The sequence below is a fragment of the Megalopta genalis genome, chromosome 7 (genome assembly GCF_051020955.1).
Source record: "Megalopta genalis isolate 19385.01 chromosome 7, iyMegGena1_principal, whole genome shotgun sequence".
Lineage (NCBI taxonomy): Eukaryota > Metazoa > Arthropoda > Insecta > Hymenoptera > Halictidae > Megalopta > Megalopta genalis.
Genome location: NC_135019.1, coordinates 9449453 through 9468075, shown reverse-complemented (window position 1 = coordinate 9468075; position 18623 = coordinate 9449453). Strand labels below are relative to the sequence as shown.

Here is an 18623-nt window from a genome sequence, read left to right as displayed (position 1 = left end):
TTGATTGTTCCTCGTTTCGATGCTCTCAATTTCTGTAGATTCAGATTCGTAGACAAGAAAATTATTGTCCTTAGTTGCTCATAAATATCAGGTCTAGTAATAATTACTGTCGTTTTCCAATACATTTTTAATACTAATTTATTTAAACAAAACAAGTCTCTTCGGATTAACATAAAGCACCCATTTTTCATCTCCGTTAACAATTTTCTCTAAAAACGGCAATCGGTTTTGACGAGAGAGGAGCGAACTGCAGATTGTGACTCTTTGATTACGATTGTTTTCGGCAATGCCGAATATGCTCTTCATCCACCACCCTTTAACCCTAGTTTCGCAAAGTAAAACAGTTCGAACACAAACTTTTTGCAGCAAAGCTTGTCAATTACGCTTCACACTTTTTGTTATGTTGATGAAGTTTGCGGCAAGCAGGATTCTAAACGAACGCTAAGAAACGACATTAATTATTACTAGACCCAATATAACGTTTGAAAGAAGCAACATTGCGGGAACAGATAGGAGATAAAACATCTTCATTTTTCTTTCATTTTTCTTTCATTTTTCTTTCATTTTTCTTTCATTTTTCTTTCATTTTTCTTGCTCCAAATTTCGCCGTAGCCGAATCAGTGGCCAGGTCCGGCCGAATGGAACCCGAGCATCGCGAAAAGATCGCGTAGACACGGCACGGTCGCGCGGTTGAAAGTTATCGAGCATGGCCTAGCCGAGATATTTAATAACGCTTGTGAAAAGCGCGGCACGCCGCGCCTCCTTCGACCTGATTCGCAACATACCGCGATCCTTGCGCCGAAGGAAACGCGTTTCTCGCCGCGTGATACATAGCCACGAATATCTAGGAATGCGGCGATTGCCTCGATCGCCCTTATGATGTATAAGTTTGAGCGCCGGGAATCAGGAATGCTCGTAAAGCAGTCGGTTTTTTCCGTCTCGATCGTTTCGAACGTGCCAAGGAAATCCAGTACACAGGCCTGGAACACCGAGACCGTCTGGTTTCACTGCGCGCCCGGCACCGCGGACTTCCCGTTTCGGCTATCTACCGCCATCCTGTTCTACTTACAAGGGGAAAAGGACATAGATCGTCGGACCTCCGCTGCTGCAACCCCTTGACGCGCTGCAGCCCGGAACGCCTCACGGGCTGCCGGGATTAATAATCGGAGGCGTCGAATTCTAAATTTAACGGTAACAAAAAAAATGTACGGTTGTAAAAACTAGATTGTAAAAAGTAAACGGTAAAAAACTTAATAGTTAAAAATTCAAAAGTTAGAACGTATGCGACCAATTGCATTTTTCGACGTTATCGTGTAATTAATGGTCTAATCGTAATGATAAAATATAAATACTAATTTAATAATAACAATAAAGTTTATGAACTGTAACTTCTTGTTGAACGATAATAATGAAACATAACTACTAATTTAATCGTAATAATAAAATATCACTTCTTCTTTAATGATATTAATAAAATATAACTACTAATTTAATCGTAATAATAAAATATAACTTCTTCTTTAATGATATTAATAAAATATAATTACTAATTTAATCGTAATAATAAAATATCACTTCTTCTTTAATGATATTAATAAAATATAGCTACTAATTCAATCGTAACAATAAAATATACTTGTGATAATAAAAATGACAGATATCAAAAATCTTAGATCTGGTTCTCCGAAATTCTTTCGTTGCAAACATCTCCGGCTCGATAAGTACGAGACCGAAGAAATGAAAAGTCCGCGAAAGACGCGTTTTCTAGGTTCTTCGAACGTGTACATTTTCCGCGCTCGAATTCTCTTAAAAAGATGACTCGCTTGGCCATTTATTTCACGAGATGCCCGCGTTCCCGGGTAATTTTCGTTTATCCAAGTATCCGATGGTTAACCCGATGGTAGCCGGATATCTCCTAAGTAGACTGCGGATTTTATGGAATTATGATAATAATAGGTCGATGAAATTTCGGAACTGTGCAGAGATTATGCGAATGACTAAACAGGTCAAAAAGAGAACGAACATTCTATCTGGTTCCTGTTCGCGACGCTTCACGACGAAAGTTTGCATTTTGCATAAATATCCGTAGTCTATATCGCAAGTCCCAGCTCCGATCCAAGAAATAATCCAAGTCGTAATCGCAAAGGATGGACGACGATTAGAGTATTTAACAGCATTAGATACTTCCACCCTGCTTTCTCGCGGAGTCCCGAGAAGAAAATCAAGGTTGCCGAGATTCGACGAGTTCCCCGGTTAGACGTTGTACCACACGAACGAACGACACGGTGGCTCGTTAGACTTCGCCCGGGGTGTTTGGTCGACGCAGGGGCATCGAAAGAACACCGGTAGGCAACGGCGACCGTCGAGTGCCCGGGATTCTGTCAAAATAACCGTCGGCTACAATTTAATCCGAGCCCCGTCGAAACCTTGAAAGGGTCTATCAATTGGCTTTTCGACGGGAAATCGATCGGTCCCGGCGATGCTTATGCAGGGCGAAGGGTTGGCACGGTGGTCGCCGGTGACCTTGAACAGGACACGTCGGGGCGAGTGCGGCTGCGCGACCGGATTCGATCATCCTATGTCCGGGGATCCTTGTGTATCGCCGTCTCTTTTCCGCCCCTCCCCCACCGGCCCTCGTCCCCGGCGCCAACCCCCGACGGCCCCCTCGCCTCTTTTACCTTGGAAAGTCGCTTTTCACTTTCACGTCCCTTTCTTCCCTTTCGAGTACACCACGCGCGGCCCTTTCATGTGACTCGAGTGCCGGAGGCCCTTGGTGCGCGCGAGAGCACGTGCGTACGCACTTGAACGTATCGCACGCAGCGGTTGCTTTCGCGATAACAACGCTGGGAGAAAGAGTGAGAGTGAGCGTGCGAGAGAGAAAGAGAGAGAGAGAGATAGAGAGGGAGAGAGTGCGAGCAAGGGGGTGTAGGCAGAGAGAAAGAGGATCGTAAAGAATGAAATCTGATTCTAGCCCCGTCAGCATTGACATTTACGACACGCGAGAAGGGAATAGCGCCTTTGATTTCTTTTTCCTTGGCGGCGCGAGGGCGCGGGGGTGTTCCTTCCAATTTCGCCCATTGAAATTTTCGAGGGTTCCGAGCGGTTCACCGGTCGCCGCAATCCGCCGTATTGTCGGTTTATTTTTACGCCTCCGCGCCGATGGAATTTCTATCTGTTTCGGATCTCTGAATCACCGGCGCGAAGGATCTACGCTTGACACGAACGATCATCGTTTCAAAAAGAGGGAGGGGAGGGGGGGAGACACCGTTCTTTTGTTCACCGAGGGACACGGTATCTCCCACGCACGGTGTCGGCCCGGCTCGATTTAGTCACGAATACTACGGGCTTATCGCCGGTGCGTTTCCTCGTTCGGCGACTTTTTTTTTTCTATCGCGCGCAGAGCCGATCTGTTCCGTCGCGGAAAATCGCCGGCAGATGCGCCCGTTGCGGACTTTATCGGGCCTAGATAAGAGCAAGCCCGAGCCCGCGACAGACCGATCGCGATCGACGGAGCGATATTAACCCCGAAATCCGACGGGAAACCGAAATTCCCCGGCGTCCCGAAGATTTCAACCCTCCGATATCGCGTTTCTTCCCGTTGTCACCTGTACCGGTTAGGTCGTCGGTCGTGGGGAAATCCGTGGCGGACGAAGCTCGGGGACGGGCTTCGAAGCGTGAAACGACGGCGGCGGCCAGAAATTTCCACGAAGCCCGGCTTCGATCGGCTCGCGGGTGCCCGGGGGCCCGCGAGCGACTCGGCACGCCGGTGGCGCCGCGTAAAGGGCACGGAAACGGCCGAAACAAGGCGGAACCGGCCGAGTCGCAACGCCGACGGTCGAGCACGAGCTACCCTCGATAGGCTGCGACTGCTATGGCTATTGACCGAACTTGGCGGACCGGCCGGTCAGCTGTGCGCCGAGCCGCCGGAGAAGAGGATATTCTCTCTGGCAGGGGATCGTGGTGAATCGTGCGGCGGATGGCAACTGCCTACACACAGTGGGGAATCGGCGCGTGTGGTGTCCGTAATAAAAACCAGTGAAAGACAGCCGTGTGTCTCGGCCGGAGCGGAATTGCTTGACACACCGAACGATCAGCCCGAGAGCGAGAAAAAGAGAGAGAAAGAGACGGAGTGAGAACAAAGAGAGAGAGAGAGAAAGAGGAACGGTGGCAACAGAGAGTCGTGCGGAAAGAGGAGCCGGGAAAAAGGGTTCGGCGTCGAGAGGAACACATAGATCGTTCTGCTGGTCGGCGGAGACGGGAGGCAGCGTTCTTCCGAGAGAATAACGAAGACGCTGCTGCTCTCGCGAACGAGTGAAAGCCGAAAACTTCTTGGGACCGTTCTCCGGTGCACGCTCAGCGAGAGATAAAAGTCGAGATAGGAGAACACGGTGCGAGCGAGACGGAGGTAGCAACCGAGAGAACCGGGAAGAAACCGGGCAGAGAGAAAGAGAAAGAGGTAGAGAGAGAGAGGGAGAGAGAGAGAGCTCTAGCGCGTGTGTGCGAGCAGGAGGGAGAGAGATAGAGGCAGAGAGAAAAAAGGGGAAAGAAGTTCGAGACTTGGCCCACGGTTGCCAGTCGGCGTGTAGACCGGCTGTGCGCTCGCCAGGGGAAGAGTGGAAAGAATAGAGGACAGCGGATCCGTGTGCGCGACGAGGAAGGGAACAGTGGAGGGGGCAGCGAGCGAGAAAGAGGGAGAGTCCGGCGTAGAAGGGGCGAGAGAGAGGATACCGGAGCGATAGGGAGCGAGAGGGACGCAGTGGCAGCGCGAGAGCGAGAGCGAGACGGACAGGCGGATAGGTGTCGTGCACGTATGTGCACGGAGTGACGTGTGTGCAGGTGTGCGCGTGGTGCAGGCCGCCGGTGCAAAAAGTGCAGTGCCCAGTGGACTTTTCCATCCCGTGGTGCGTGCGCTGCCTCGACGAGGAGGCGCGTATAAACGTCGGTGCGTTCCGGCCGCGATATCGGCGAGACGAGAGAAAGAGCGTTTCGAGTGGATTATTTCCCTTCGCCCGGTTGCGTAGGGTGCCGGGGGTCCGAGTTGGGAAGCTCGGGTATCGTCGGTGGGGTTGGTGTGTCGCGAACCTCGCGCGGGCAAGTTTTATCGACGGAGCCCCCGAAGCCGGACGGGGCTCTGAACGGAGCGAAACGGAAGAGGAATAATCGAGGTGCTCGCGTCGGAACCGGATAGAAGAAGCGAGGAGTGTGCACGTGCCGCGAGACGCGGAACGAGACAGCGAGAACCAGTCCGGCGACGGTCTGCTTTACCGACGCGACCGGGCTACTCGCTGCCGGTAACGTGCCTCCACCCAGTGATCTAGCGAGGAGGATCGCTGACGGACAGTCGGCGGAGACGCATCAGTCGCGAACTTGCCGTGCTCGTGATAAGGGCGAGAGCGCTGATCTGTGCGCGTTCCGTGATCAACGTGCTCTCTCGCGAACCGACACCGAAAACACACCGTGTGCCACGGATCGGTCCGACCACCGGATAGCGCAGACTGCGAGGGATCGGAGAAATCGGCTGACCGAGATACGCGTCGGCTCTCGGTCACGTTTTCAGCCGAGGATATTCTGCTCGGCCATGGTAATACGAGACCCGTTGCGCTAAACCTAAACTCGTCTCGAATTAACGAGAAGGCTAGCTAGCTAGCTAGGCGGCGAGCAGCGGCAACAGCAGAGCAGCAGGCGACAACGGGGAGAGCCGCCCGCTCTCGGAGACCGGTTGTATCGGCCGCAATTAAACGAAGGTTAACGAAGATACGGAGCCGTCCTTCGCCGGGATCTACGCGCGATCCACGGACAAGAAGGTTGGGTCGCGGTGCGAAACGGAACCGCGGTTAGGCACGGCCAGACACGCGGAAGTCGACGAAGGCGAAGAGGACCGATCTGCGAATCGAATTGAATCGAGGCGGCCGCGCGAAAGCGCATGTCCCTCGATCTCGGAAACGATCGCTCGATCGCTGGCCTATGCTCGGACGGCGAACGTTTTGGTAAAATCATTGGATCGAATCGACGAAGGGAACCGCTTCTCCGGGACCCGTCGAGCCACGAGGGTCAATCGAGGGTGTACACGCGCGCGGGAGTACGCTGAAAATCGTTCGGTGTCGTTGCTTAACGAAACCGGTTTCGTTCGGCTCGGCGAATCTCGGCGTTTATACAAAGGTCGTGTGTGCGCGACTCTGTTCAGTAACAGAGACCGCTAGAGGGACGAGGAGAGAGAGGAACAGAAAGAGAGAGAGCGAGAGAGAGAGAGAGAGAGAGAGAGAGGGTCACGGTGCGGAGGAGGGAGGGAGAAGCGTGTGGTAGGAGCGAGATTTATGGAAAACGAATTTACACGAGGTCACACCCACGGGAGCGACTCTTTCTCTCCGTTCGTCTCTCTCTCCCTCCCCCCCTCCCTTTTATTTTTCTCTTCTTCATCTGTTCCGCGGCCGTGCGTTATCCGTCTATTTCCACTTCGACCGAGTTAGCGCGCGCGCGAGTCGGCGCGAGAGAGACTCGCGGGATCGCTGGAGATCGTTTCGCTGCCGCGGAGGTTAGCGTTGAAATTCAACGAGCCTCCATAATATCGCCGTCTCCGTTCCTCGTATCGGCAACGAGCCGCGCGGCTCTCGTTTCCCTCGCGTTGGCCTCGAATGGAATCTTTTCATCGGAGAGATACGAATGCGCGTTGCCCGATAAGTTAATCGTCGACGGGCACCGGACGAAGCGTTTCCCTTCGGCTTCTGATCGGCGATCGACGATGCCCCGATTAATGGAGCCGATTTCTAGAGATTAGATCCCCATCTTGGTTGTCGCTTCCTCGCGCGACCTCGAACGGGCCAGCAACTCGGACCGAGTCCACGGGATCTGCGGTGTCGTCGGCCTTAGGACCAAAGAGGACACGACCCGAAATCGGGTCGAACGGGAACGAGTCTTCGCTGGTGGAACAAGAGGAGGGGGAGGGGGCGGTGGAGGTGGAGGAGGAGGAGGTGGAGGAAGAGGACAGCCTATCGGGGAGCGGCGCGTGGGGCTCGATGTCGGCGAGATGCTAGTGACCTTGGACGACTCCTCGAGGACCAGCAGCTTCGGGATCTCAGCGAGCGAGGACGGCCGGCCGGCGCCGATCGCCGAGACGGTGTGATCGACCGAAATCCACAGTTCCGCGGTCGATCCAGGACGATGACGGGTGACTCACGCGGCACCACCGAGGCTCAGGACTCGCCGGAAACCAGGATCGTCCGGAGCTCGAACGGGAGCGCTTCCGCGGAAGCCGGCCGCAATAAAACCTAGTCGTAGCTGGAAGAGCAAGAGGGAAAAAGAGAGTGTGTGTGCGCGAGAGAAAGAGAGTAAGGGAGAGAGAGAGCGCGCGCGCGCGAGAAAGAGAGAGAGAGAGAGAGTGAAAGAGTGAAAGAAAGGGATTTGATGATCGCGAGCATCGGGCCAAGCGATGAAGCGGGCGACGAACGCATCCGCCGCAGCTGCGACCGCCGGTTCGCAGGTGCAGCAGCCTGCGGTCAGCTTACAAGGCAGGATACACGATCTGTTTAATCCGATAACGGCGGCGGGTGGCAGCGCGGACAGGGACGAACACGAGAAGATCGCCGAGACGAAATCCAGGTCGGACGGGAGCAAGCTCGGGTCGCCGAAGGGGAACCCAAACGATGACACAAAGGCCAAGTCGACGGCCATGTCGAGGCTGTTAGCCGTCGACGCGGACAATTATATGCTCCGGAAAGGCGTCGGGACGACGACCGCTTCCACCGTGACGACCGTGGCGACCGTGGCGAGCGTGGTGTCCGCGATACCCACCGTGGTCGCGTCCTCGATGACGTCGACGTGCCAGACCGGCGGCGGCGGCGGCGTGGCCATCGCCTCGGCCCAGCTGAGGCCGGCCCGCGAGCCGAGGTCCGCGCCGCCGTTGCAGCCGCAGACGTTGCAGCGCGCCTTCCTGGCCAACGTCGTCAACACCAACAACGCGTACAATGATTTCCAAACGACCCTAGCGACGAACCTCGCGAAAGCGACGCCCATCGTTTACGCGAACGAGATGCACCAGTCCTCGGACCCGATCAGGTCCAGGGGCAACCTCTCGCTGCCCACGATCAGACGCTACATACCGGCCAACAGCCAGCAAACCCACCCTCTCGGTAGCAGCAACGCCTCCGTCATCGCCACGTATTCCTCCTCGTTCCCCTCCACCACGAACGCTTTCATGAACGGCAACGCGACCGTCAAGCATCGCTTCAACAACCGGCACCAATTGTTAACGTTGCCGAGCCTGGCGACGCAGAGCGTCAACTTCGCCAGGGAGGGTCTGCTCTCGCCCTCGGACAAAGCTCGCGTCGAAAGGTGCCACGAATCCACGGACAATAAGTTCAGCTCGGACGATCAGCTCGTCGGTAAGAACATCGACGAGCTGATCAGGGACCACGAGCGTCTCTGGAGGGGCCTGTTCCCCTGCGCCAGGCCCGTGTCCTTCCACCGGTACATGTGCTTCTGCAAGGACGCTGCGCAACTGCAGTTGCAGCGCCGGCCGCCGGTCGGCGTTTATCCGGCCAACGGCGGCGGCGGCCCCGCTTTGTCCTCTTTCTACGGAAACCATCGCGACAGAGCGCCCGAGGCGAATGTCGTCGATTCGTTCGCTATCGGTCACGAGGGCTTGGGCGTCAATTGCGGGCATCGCGCTCTTGTCAAGGACGTCAAGCCGGCCGCCCTCGACAGAATCTACGCGGAATTCGCGCGCGTCAATTCCGGATGCTGCTGCATGTGCGGTTCTCTATGTCCCACAGAGTGCCATGCGTGCTTCCACGTGGTTTGCTCGGAGTACAACGGGCAACACCTCTGCCAATGGACTAGCAAGGGTCACGCGCTACCGGGCCAGGTTCTCGACAAGGACAAGGTCAGTACACACTTTTTTTCTTTTTATCGTTTGCCTTCTCTGTTCGACAGCTTTGCTCATCCTTCGCGGACGATATCGATCGGAAAATGATTCTTAGCGGGATCCGCGAAATGGTCAGCTGTCCACAGCTTGGGTGTCAAACTCAAAAGCTAACTTGGGCCAAATAAACAATGGTTAACTTTAGGCGGGCCGCAAAAAAAAAAGAAATCAATGTTCATAGAAACAAATATTTTTATTTTGACTGGTACATTGTAATAAACATATGTAAAGTTAAATTATTGTTTACGTCTTGATACTTGACATCAAAAATGTTCATCAAGGGCCGCGAGTTTGACACTCCTGGTCTACAGTAATGTCTTTCTAATTGACGCTCGGATTGTCCACAAAAATGGACAATTTGGGAAGAGGAGACACGATTATTCGTGCCTTGCGGTTTGTTGTTATTAATTATAATATAATAATTAATATATAATTTTTAATATAATTAATTATAATATTTAATATATATTATAATATATTTATAATATTACATATTATATAATATTTATTTTATATATTATAATCATAATAATAATATAATTAATTAATAATTATAATATATAATATATAATTTGTTGTTATAATTATATTATTAATTACGAATTGTCAACAATTATGAAAACGAGCCGCAAGGCGATACGATCGAATAATCGTATCTCCTCTTCCAAAATTGTCCATTTTTGTGTACAATCTGAGCGTCAGTTGGGGAGACATTACCGTAGTTGTTTCTCGAAAATAGTTTCAAGCGAATTTTCATTGATCCCTCGCACTACGATTTCACTTCGGAGAAGTAGCTTCGTACGAAGCAATTCGTTCTTAACCCTTTGTACTTCGATTTCTTTAATAACTGCGGTGATCAGCGCTTTTTCGTCCTCAATAATTTTCTTTCTTCTATACCTTCATATATATTCGTTCTATATTCTTTTATTTCGAGATTTCGGTGACAGGTGATTCATATTTTGTGTCGGTTTAGAAGAGATAACGTTCATAGTTAGTAAATCGTGTATGAAATCTTCGTTACGAATATGACTCGTCGTAGCGCAAGGGTTTAAAGACAATTTGTATCTTGTCTCGCATTTGAAAAGTACATTGTAACCGTCGTCCGCGAATGTTTGACCCTCGCGTAGATGCATGCAACGGTTAAATTTCATCACCAGGCTGCTGATTTTCTCGCGATATAAAAATTGTCTGCGTCTATTGCAAGGATCGCAAGTGACTCGAAGACTTCATTCTTCCCTTAAGAACTTCAACGAGTTGTAAATATCGGAATACTTCAGTTAACTAAACAGTGCTACCGTTTGAAATTCCATCTACTCATTTATCTCGGAAACGTGTAATCGCGTTTATAAATAGTGGAAACTGTCCCGCGCGACGCTAGACTTTTGAACACCTCTTCTAAATCTTTCTTCTCATTTTCTTGACACGATAGCTCTATTTAATCTTTTCTATTATTAACTCTTATCGCGCCCGCGCGTCGGGCACTCCCGTTTACGTCAGCAAGATTGTTTTAAATTATTCGGAATTTATTACGCATTATCGTTAGCGAGGCATACGCTTAAAAAACTCGCAAGTAAGCGTAAACCAAAAATAAGTTTATAATTGTTGATCGATAGCCGTGCCGAGTAGTCGGCGAGATAAGGTTCGACGCTAATTCATCGTTTCCGTGTCGCGTTTCGGTCGTTCAGCGAAATTCTGCTGTCGGGCTCTCGGGAGAAAGACAAAAAATATCGCGCGTGCTGGTCGCATCGGGTCCCCCGCTGGATAACGATTAGCCTCTATTGGTCGGCTATCCGCCGGCTGGTGCAGGATTCGCGAACGCGTGCCCCGGAGCTGTTATGCCGTAAAAATAGCGGAGAGCGGCGAGCGAGGTCCGCGCCAGAGAACCGGAGCAATTAATCATTTGTTATCGAACGATCCGGCGAACGCGGCCACGGATGCGTAAAGATTACACACGGTTGAAATTTCTGGTCGCGAGAGCCGCGCGAGCGGATCGAGCGACGACCAGCGGGAACCGCGCGCGCCTCCTCCGTATAGTTCGCGACACACGGGCAAGGTCGGAACGATGACTTAATCGTTTTAGATTCCTCCTCCTCGGGAGCGGGATCGGAACATCGTAAATCAATTACGACCAAGGCGAAACTCATTCCTCGGATCGTTCTGCTCACCTTCCGCGCGGCGCCTCCGCGAGTTACGAAAGAAAAAAGACAAAAACAAAAGTCAAAGTTCGCGACGGTCGACAATGGCGGACGGGGACACGGCGAGAGAGCCGCGCGGGACCTAACTGTTTACAAGGAAAATCGTTCGGCGTGTCTCCTCCCCGCGTTGCTCGAATAGGTGACCCGACTGGTTCGACGACAGAATTTATCACTGTCTCGGATCATTTGCATAAATCGCGGACAACACTCCCTTTTCGATCCGAACCTCGTGTGCTGTGGAAGTGTCCGCGCGACACTCTGTTCCCCGGCGTCCCTTTACCCGCGGCCGACTCTATCCGGAGCATGACTTTGTACACAAACACCGGTTTTCGTTATCAGAGCGAGACCCGGCCAGCATTCAATGGCGTAGCGACCGGAATCGGTCACGATTCTACGCAGGTTCTACGCAGAAATGATCGGAACTCTCGGATTTTCTTCCACGTGGAAAATCCACCGGCAATTATGCCGCCGCCGTCGCGGATTCTACGCGCGCAACCACCGCCGCTTATCTTCGGCGAATTCGATGCCGGGGCAACTTATCTCCCGATTTACACGCGATTCCTCGACACAACAGGGCTCGCGGCCGATCCAATCTGCCGTTAATTGTACAGTAACAAATGATTTCCGGCCGTCTCTATTAGCGATTCTAATGGTCACGAATCACTCTTCTTGCTGCGCCTGCTTCTGACGTTTCCAGTGATTTATGGTAGAGACGAACGCTCGTAAAGTATTTAACTAAGAGGACTTGTTTTCCGAAGAGCTGCCTGCTCGGCGCGGCTGTTCGTCTTATTATAGCCATTCCACGCGCGTTTCTTCCTCCGAAAGTCTTACCGCGGGAAGCTACTACGGCGTTCCAGGGGAATCGGACGGTGCACGGTCGGACCAATCTGTATCCAACGCGGACAGAAAACGATTCCCCGTTTAAAACGATTATACCAACGACTATCGAGAAGTTAAATTCACTTTCATCCCGCTTTGCAATCCCATCGGCATCCGTCACTTCGTGTGCGCAAAACCAGGGTTGTCGCGCTCTCTGTTCCTCGAACGGTTATGGCTTTAGGTGCCAGGTACAGTAATGTCTCCCTTACTGACGCTCGGATTGTCCACTAAAATGGATAATTTGGGAAGAGGAGATACGATTGTTCGAGCCTCGCGATTTGTTTTTGTAGTTGCCGATTGCCAACAATTGTAGAATCGTGGCGCGAGGCTCGAATAACCGATTGTCCATCTTTGTTTTCAAGCTGAAGGAAATTTGGGGAGAATTTGCTGTACCGTGCGAGTCCGAAATCGCGAGTCCGAATTCTTCCGAATTTTGGAAGAGGAGATGCGATTATTCGAGCCTTGCGGTTCATTTTTATAGCCACGAATTGTCAACAACTATAAGAAACGAGCTGCGAGGCTCGAACAATCGTATCTTCTCTTCCCAAATTGTCCATTTTTCGTGGACGATCCGAGCGTCAATTAGAGAGACATTACTGTACATCGGTTATGGCTTGTATCGGTATCGGTTCTTCGGAATTCGTGTTATATTGGCTCCATAAACTGTTACTTGTCGGTTCTTGGTTTCGGTTCTGTGCCACGTGCACGGTGAACGTCGGTTCTTATGAACCGAAAACGAAACCGATGTGCAGCGATGCGCATAATTAGTTGACTGCTGATTTTACGCGTTCGTAACAAATCCGAGTAGATAAAACCCAATACTGTGGCACTGTTCGAAGTATTTTATAATTCGATCGTATGATTTATAACTCATTAAAATCATTCGAAACGAGAAAAAAGAAAGTTAACGCAGTACCTGTTTCTTGCAACGGATGCACAACGTTTTTATTTTGCGTAAAGATACGCAGTCTTCGTTCACTTTCATCCACTTCAATGCGGTTCCTGTTCCTTGCAAACGGATACACGGAGTTTTTATTTTGCATAAAAATCCCCACTCTTAATTCGCTTTCACCCACTTCAATGCAGTTCCTGTTTCTTGCAACGGATGCACAAAATTTTTATTTTGCGTAAAGGTACGCAATCTTCGTTCACTTTCATCCGCTTCGATGCTGTTCCTGTTTCTTGCAACGGAAGCACAATGTTTTTATTTTGCATAAAGATCCACAGTCTAATAATTATAGACTCGAAGTAACTTTTACATTGTTACTGTTATCCGAACGAAAACTTAACAAAATACCGTATCTGTAAATTTCTGTTTTCTATTATTTCTAATTTGTATATACAAATATGAATATATATATATAAATTAGATTTCTGTTAAATTTCTCTTAAATTAAATTTCTGTCCTCTATTATTTCTAATTTATATATATAAATATAAATATATATAAATTAGATTTCTGTTAAATTTTTCTTCGATTAAATTTCTGTTTTCTATTATTTCTAATTTATATATATATTTATATTTATATATATAAATAAGTAGAAATATATATGAATAAGAATGTAAACGGCACTTTCAATTTAGAATTATTCATTTGTGTGTATACACTTGACAAAATACCGTATCTGTAAATTTCTGTTTTCTATTATTTCTAATTTATATATATATATATATATATATATATTTATATTTATATATATAAATTAGAAATAATAGAAAACAGAAATTTATAAAACTTATAAAATATAAATATATATTTATATATATATATATATATATATATATATATATATATATATATATATATATATATAAATTAGAAATAACAGAAAACAGAAATTTACAGATACGGTATTTTGTCAAGTGTATACACGTAAATGAATAATTCCAAACTGAAAGTGCCGTTTACATTCTTATTCATATTTCTACTTTCCATTATCTCGAATATAGAAATATATACAAATACGATGTTTCGTTATGTTTGAGTCTATAATTATTCACGCCGCTGTGAGCCAGAACCGATACATCATATAACAGTTATGAGAGCTCTTCTGTTCTTCATAACTGCGTCAATCGGAACCGATCTATAACACTTCGAAACGATTATTTTCGGAAGCTTCTCGATCGCTGCAGCAAAGCGTGAACACCCTGCGTCGAGCGATCCGCGTTTCCACGGCGCTTTGTCCCCATTGTACGTTTCCCATGATCGCCAGTGAAATTTCCACGGCGTTTCTCGCGTCCGTTCCCGCTTCGAAGCGAACCGCGCGCGAATAGTCGCGGGAGATTTCGGCTCGAGTTTCTTGCGGAGCGGCGATAGCCAGGCCAGGCCAAGCCGCGGAGCTCTCTCGGCCTTATCTTCGCTCTCGTGTCGTCACGTTCGTAGACTTAAGGTTACGAGAGAAGGTTACGTTTTCTTTTTCCCCCGTTGGTTTTTACCCTCTCGCTTTATCGTCGCGATATACTCGCGCGGCGTCGCTCTTAGACGCGCGCACGACCGTCTCATCTTCTTTCCACGGTGCCAGTGCTATCTAATCGGAGGCCCTGGTCGCGTGGTGGACGACGTTGGGCCCGCGTTTTCACCGACCAACTCTCCGGCAACCGTTGTCCACCGATTTCGGGAACAGGTTCGATTTAATGGCGGTGCCTGCCTAAGGTACACCATTCCGCATCGTCTCCCAGCGGCCACCGTTCGATAGGCTTTTAGCCTCGAGTATACCGGGTGACTCATCCGATGCCATTTCGCCGCGCCGAGATTCCTCAGTTGTAAACCCGATTGCTACCGCCGGCTAGGAAATAATGTGTTGTTGGGCAGCGGTGCGAGTGCTACGATGATTGGTTCGTGCGATTTTTGCATTGTAGATTCTCTGTTCTTTAGTGAAAATCGAAACGATCTTTTTTTGCTTGAAATTGTACCAATGGATTCCGCAGTCTGGGATTGCGATTCCTCGATGTCTGATCGAGAATGTCTAAATCTACTCGCGCCGGAGTTACTTAGAATAATAGATAAAAGATATAGTGGGCCACAAAAGTGTCCGCGTACACCTTCCAAAACGTAATAACATTTTTAAAACTGGGCTAAGGGACTTGATTTTCTTTTTTTTAGATGATACGGGGATTGGTTTACTAGACGATGACTAAAGTGCCTTTTTTAAATTTTGGTATTACTTGGGATGACAAAAAAATAAAAATAAAAAGCTCTCGATTTTTAAGTTTTTTATCTGAAGCTATAACAAAAATTTAAAAAGCGCCTTTCGTAGATCTCGGTAACTTATATGCGTGTGAAAAATTTGAACGAAATCGATTAGCCCAGAGACGAGGTACAGGCGTTGAAAGATTTAAAAAACTACAGATTTTTTCCAGTTTTTGGTCGAAATCGTGATAAAATTGCGATTTTTGCGATCTTCAATTTGTTGTAACTGATAACAACGTGAATCGATTTCGATAACATTTTTCTCGCTATCAGCTAAAAGAATTCAATTCATTTCATTCGCTTGGACCATTTTTAAAATAATCATTGCCTTTTAAAAGGTGTACGAACACTTTTGTGGGCAACTGTATATAATATATTCGAATCATCTAGTTTGTTGGAAATATCGATCTGAAAATTCAAAGACTGCCTCAGATTAGAGAATCTTTTACGTCCGGTCAAGAATGTCCAAATCCACTTGCTGCAGAGTTTCCTAGAATAGTAGATACGAAATGCGTAATATATTTGAACCGAGTCACCCGGTATCCTGGAAACATCGACCTGAAAATTATAAAGAGTCACAGGTTTGCAATTGTTCGATGTTTGATCAAGAATATCGAAATCTGCTTGCTCCATACTTCTCGAAAAATCTTTAGACTATCGACGTTGGATCACTCGATACGCTTAAAATTGCGAACTACAAAAAGACGATCCAAGTTCGCCTATCCGAACCTACTTGTTCGAGTAGTTCCCGGAAACTTCTACCACAGAGCGCGACGCGAAGCACGCTGCGATGCGTCTTTCGCGCGAAAGCTTGCAGTTTGATTTCTTCATCGAAAGCACGCTTTGTCGAGAAAATTCGGTTCGAGTTTCGTTCCCGAAGCTACCGTACAGTCTCTCGTGTCCGCGCATAACCCGCCGTTTCCCCTTGAACCGGTGCCGAACGAACTTTCAACTCTCATTTCTAATAACACGATGATCCATCGTGCACGCGCGCTTAGGCGAATCGTGCCGGTACCTAGAAGGAAAATACATCGTAATTACTTTGGCCGTAACCTGTCGGCATCTCTATTTGTCATATTGTCAAACGATCCACGTGCGAACTCTCGAGCTCGTTAGATATACAGCGCGTTCCAAGGAGTCCGCATATCGGCCGGAGGAAGTGCACCAAATTATTCGCGCACGTGCGAGCGTTTTAAACGGCCAGCGCGTCATCGCGATTTATCGGCGTGGAATTCGCGGCGTCCGATTGCCGGATCATTACGTAATTCCGTTCGCGCGCAGCGAGAAAAAAAAAGTAGCCGATTAATCATATCCGCGAGCACTGCACGCGGGAGTTCTCTCTTTCCCGATGCATCGCGGGAGTGCAGTCTCCTCTGTCGCGCGACAGTTTTCGTTCGCCTCGCACCTGAACTTGACCGGAAAATCCTCCTCGCAGCAGCATCCGTGTCTCAATCTCGTTCTCTGTTTTCTCTGCCGACAGCCCGTGAGCGAGTGGACGTCGCAGAACGTCGTCGAATGGATGGCTGCCCTGAATCTGTACCGCTATGCGGACGTTTTCACGTCGAAGGACATCAAGGGCAGCGATCTGCCGCATCTGGACCGGGAGAAGCTCTTGGTAAGTCACCCGCCGTCGATCTATCGAACTTCCACGCGTCACCGTCGTTCCCGTTTCGATCCGCGACCGTTCGAAGCAAGACCTTCCGGAAATCTGTTTGCCAATCGCTGCAACTTTGTTCGCAACAAACCGATCGATCTCCGAAGATATCTCGCGGCAACGTCGATCAAGAGTCAATTGCTAAGCTTCTTTTAGAAATAACAGAGTCATCGAAGATCCTATTAATAGAATCGCGACAGGTAATACGTCAATGTTCCAATAAAAATATTCTGTACTGCTGTGAGAAATTGCGATCATGCGAAATCGGAACAGTCGAGGTTATATTGAAACAATTCGTGTAAATTAATGAAATAAGATTTCGCACTTTGAGAAACCGTTCGGTGTAAACGATGGGATAGAATTTCGTTGAATAACCTGCGAAAACGATACTCCGCTTGAAACGCGGTTCACATTTTGACGGCCGCGCCAAAGACCTACAAAAGTTTCATAAAATCAAAGTATTTCGTGCAAAATTAAGTTAAAATTGCAAAGCAAAGTTATACACGAATTACTTCTCCAACACTCTTATCTCCTGCGAATCTTAATCGAATTAAGAAATTGTAATTGATCAGCGTAAAAGATAATTCTTTTAAATTAAATTCCAAACAATTATGTTAACCATGTGTAGGTGTCGCTTTTTTAATAGCGCAATTACGATACACTTTTTAAATAGAACAATGACGACATACTTTATTAATAACTGCATACTTCTTGAAAAACGGTGCAAAAGTCGATTTTTATTGTAATTTTCGCGAAGTAACGTGTACGCGACAACGGCGTCCGAAGTGTTAACCCTTTGCACTCGAGTGGCGACTTTGAGGCACCGCTAATATTTGTTATATCAGCTTTTAAAATAATTTTGATATCAACGAAGTTTACATTTGAAAAATTGTTAAGAGCGTAACTGTTGCGCGAGTCCCAAGAGTCAATTTTCATATATGCATAAAATGCATTTTCTCGTATAAAATAGAAATATTGTAAGTTAGAAAAATGATTTTATATTTTCAGTTGAAATAGCTTCGAGAGTGCAAAGGGTTAAAATACCGAACAGAGTTTGTCGCTCTGTAAAGCAGAGAATTAGGCGCGCTCCATAAATTGCATTGTATTTTGGTTGAGAAAGATGGACACGTATACATGTTCTGCGGGCGGGCGATGCCGGCGGGGACCCACTTAAAATTCCACTTGTTATCAGTCGCATCGTTCTAAACATTAGGGGCTATTAAACGCAGATAAAGTTGGTCGATGCGAGACGAAGGCGAAAGGACTAGTCGGCCGCGAATTTTTGCCTCGTTTTTCTCGTCCCGTCCCGAGAAGGAACCCTGGCGAGATGGTAGAGGACCGAGCGTGTGGGGGCGGCTGCGGGAGAGGAGGGGTCGAAAATTCTTTGGCTAGTACTCAAAGGCGATGACCTCGAGTCAAGAGTATCTGGACGACGTTTTCCTTGGCCCGTTGACCCTGTAATTGCCCTGTACCGTCTGCCTTGCACGCCACAGTCGGCCGCTTTATCGAGCCCGCCTCCTCTTTTTCTCTCTCTCTCTCCCTCTCTCTCTCTCTCTCTCTCTCTCTCTCTCTTTCTATCTCTCTCTCTCTGCTCTCTGCTCTCCGCCATCCAACACCACACTTTTTTTCTCCCGGTAATGAAATTTTTCATCGCTTATCGCGAATACTTGGCGAGTACTTTCGGTCGTATCTCAGCGAAAGGATTTTCCTCGGGTTATCTGGCGCTTCCACTTCGGAATCTCCGCGAGAAGGCTGAAGAGAGAGAGAGAGAGAGAGAGAGAGAGA

The 18623-nt window shown here is 48.4% G+C and overlaps 1 protein-coding gene across 1 annotated transcript in view; it reads left to right on the top strand.

Annotated features, from left to right (window-relative positions):
* Positions 1 to 3618: 3618 nt before the first annotated feature.
* The window catches only part of Pi3K21B (phosphatidylinositol 3-kinase regulatory subunit alpha), a 55486-nt gene continuing 40481 nt past the window's right edge, over positions 3619 to 18623 (top strand). Inside the window, exons 1-3 of the mRNA XM_076523519.1 lie at positions 3619 to 5987; positions 6769 to 8878; positions 16665 to 16799. Coding sequence (XP_076379634.1) covers positions 7427 to 8878; positions 16665 to 16799 — 1587 coding nt within the window. The 5' untranslated portion in view covers positions 3619 to 5987; positions 6769 to 7426. The remainder of the gene's footprint in view (positions 5988 to 6768; positions 8879 to 16664; positions 16800 to 18623) is intronic.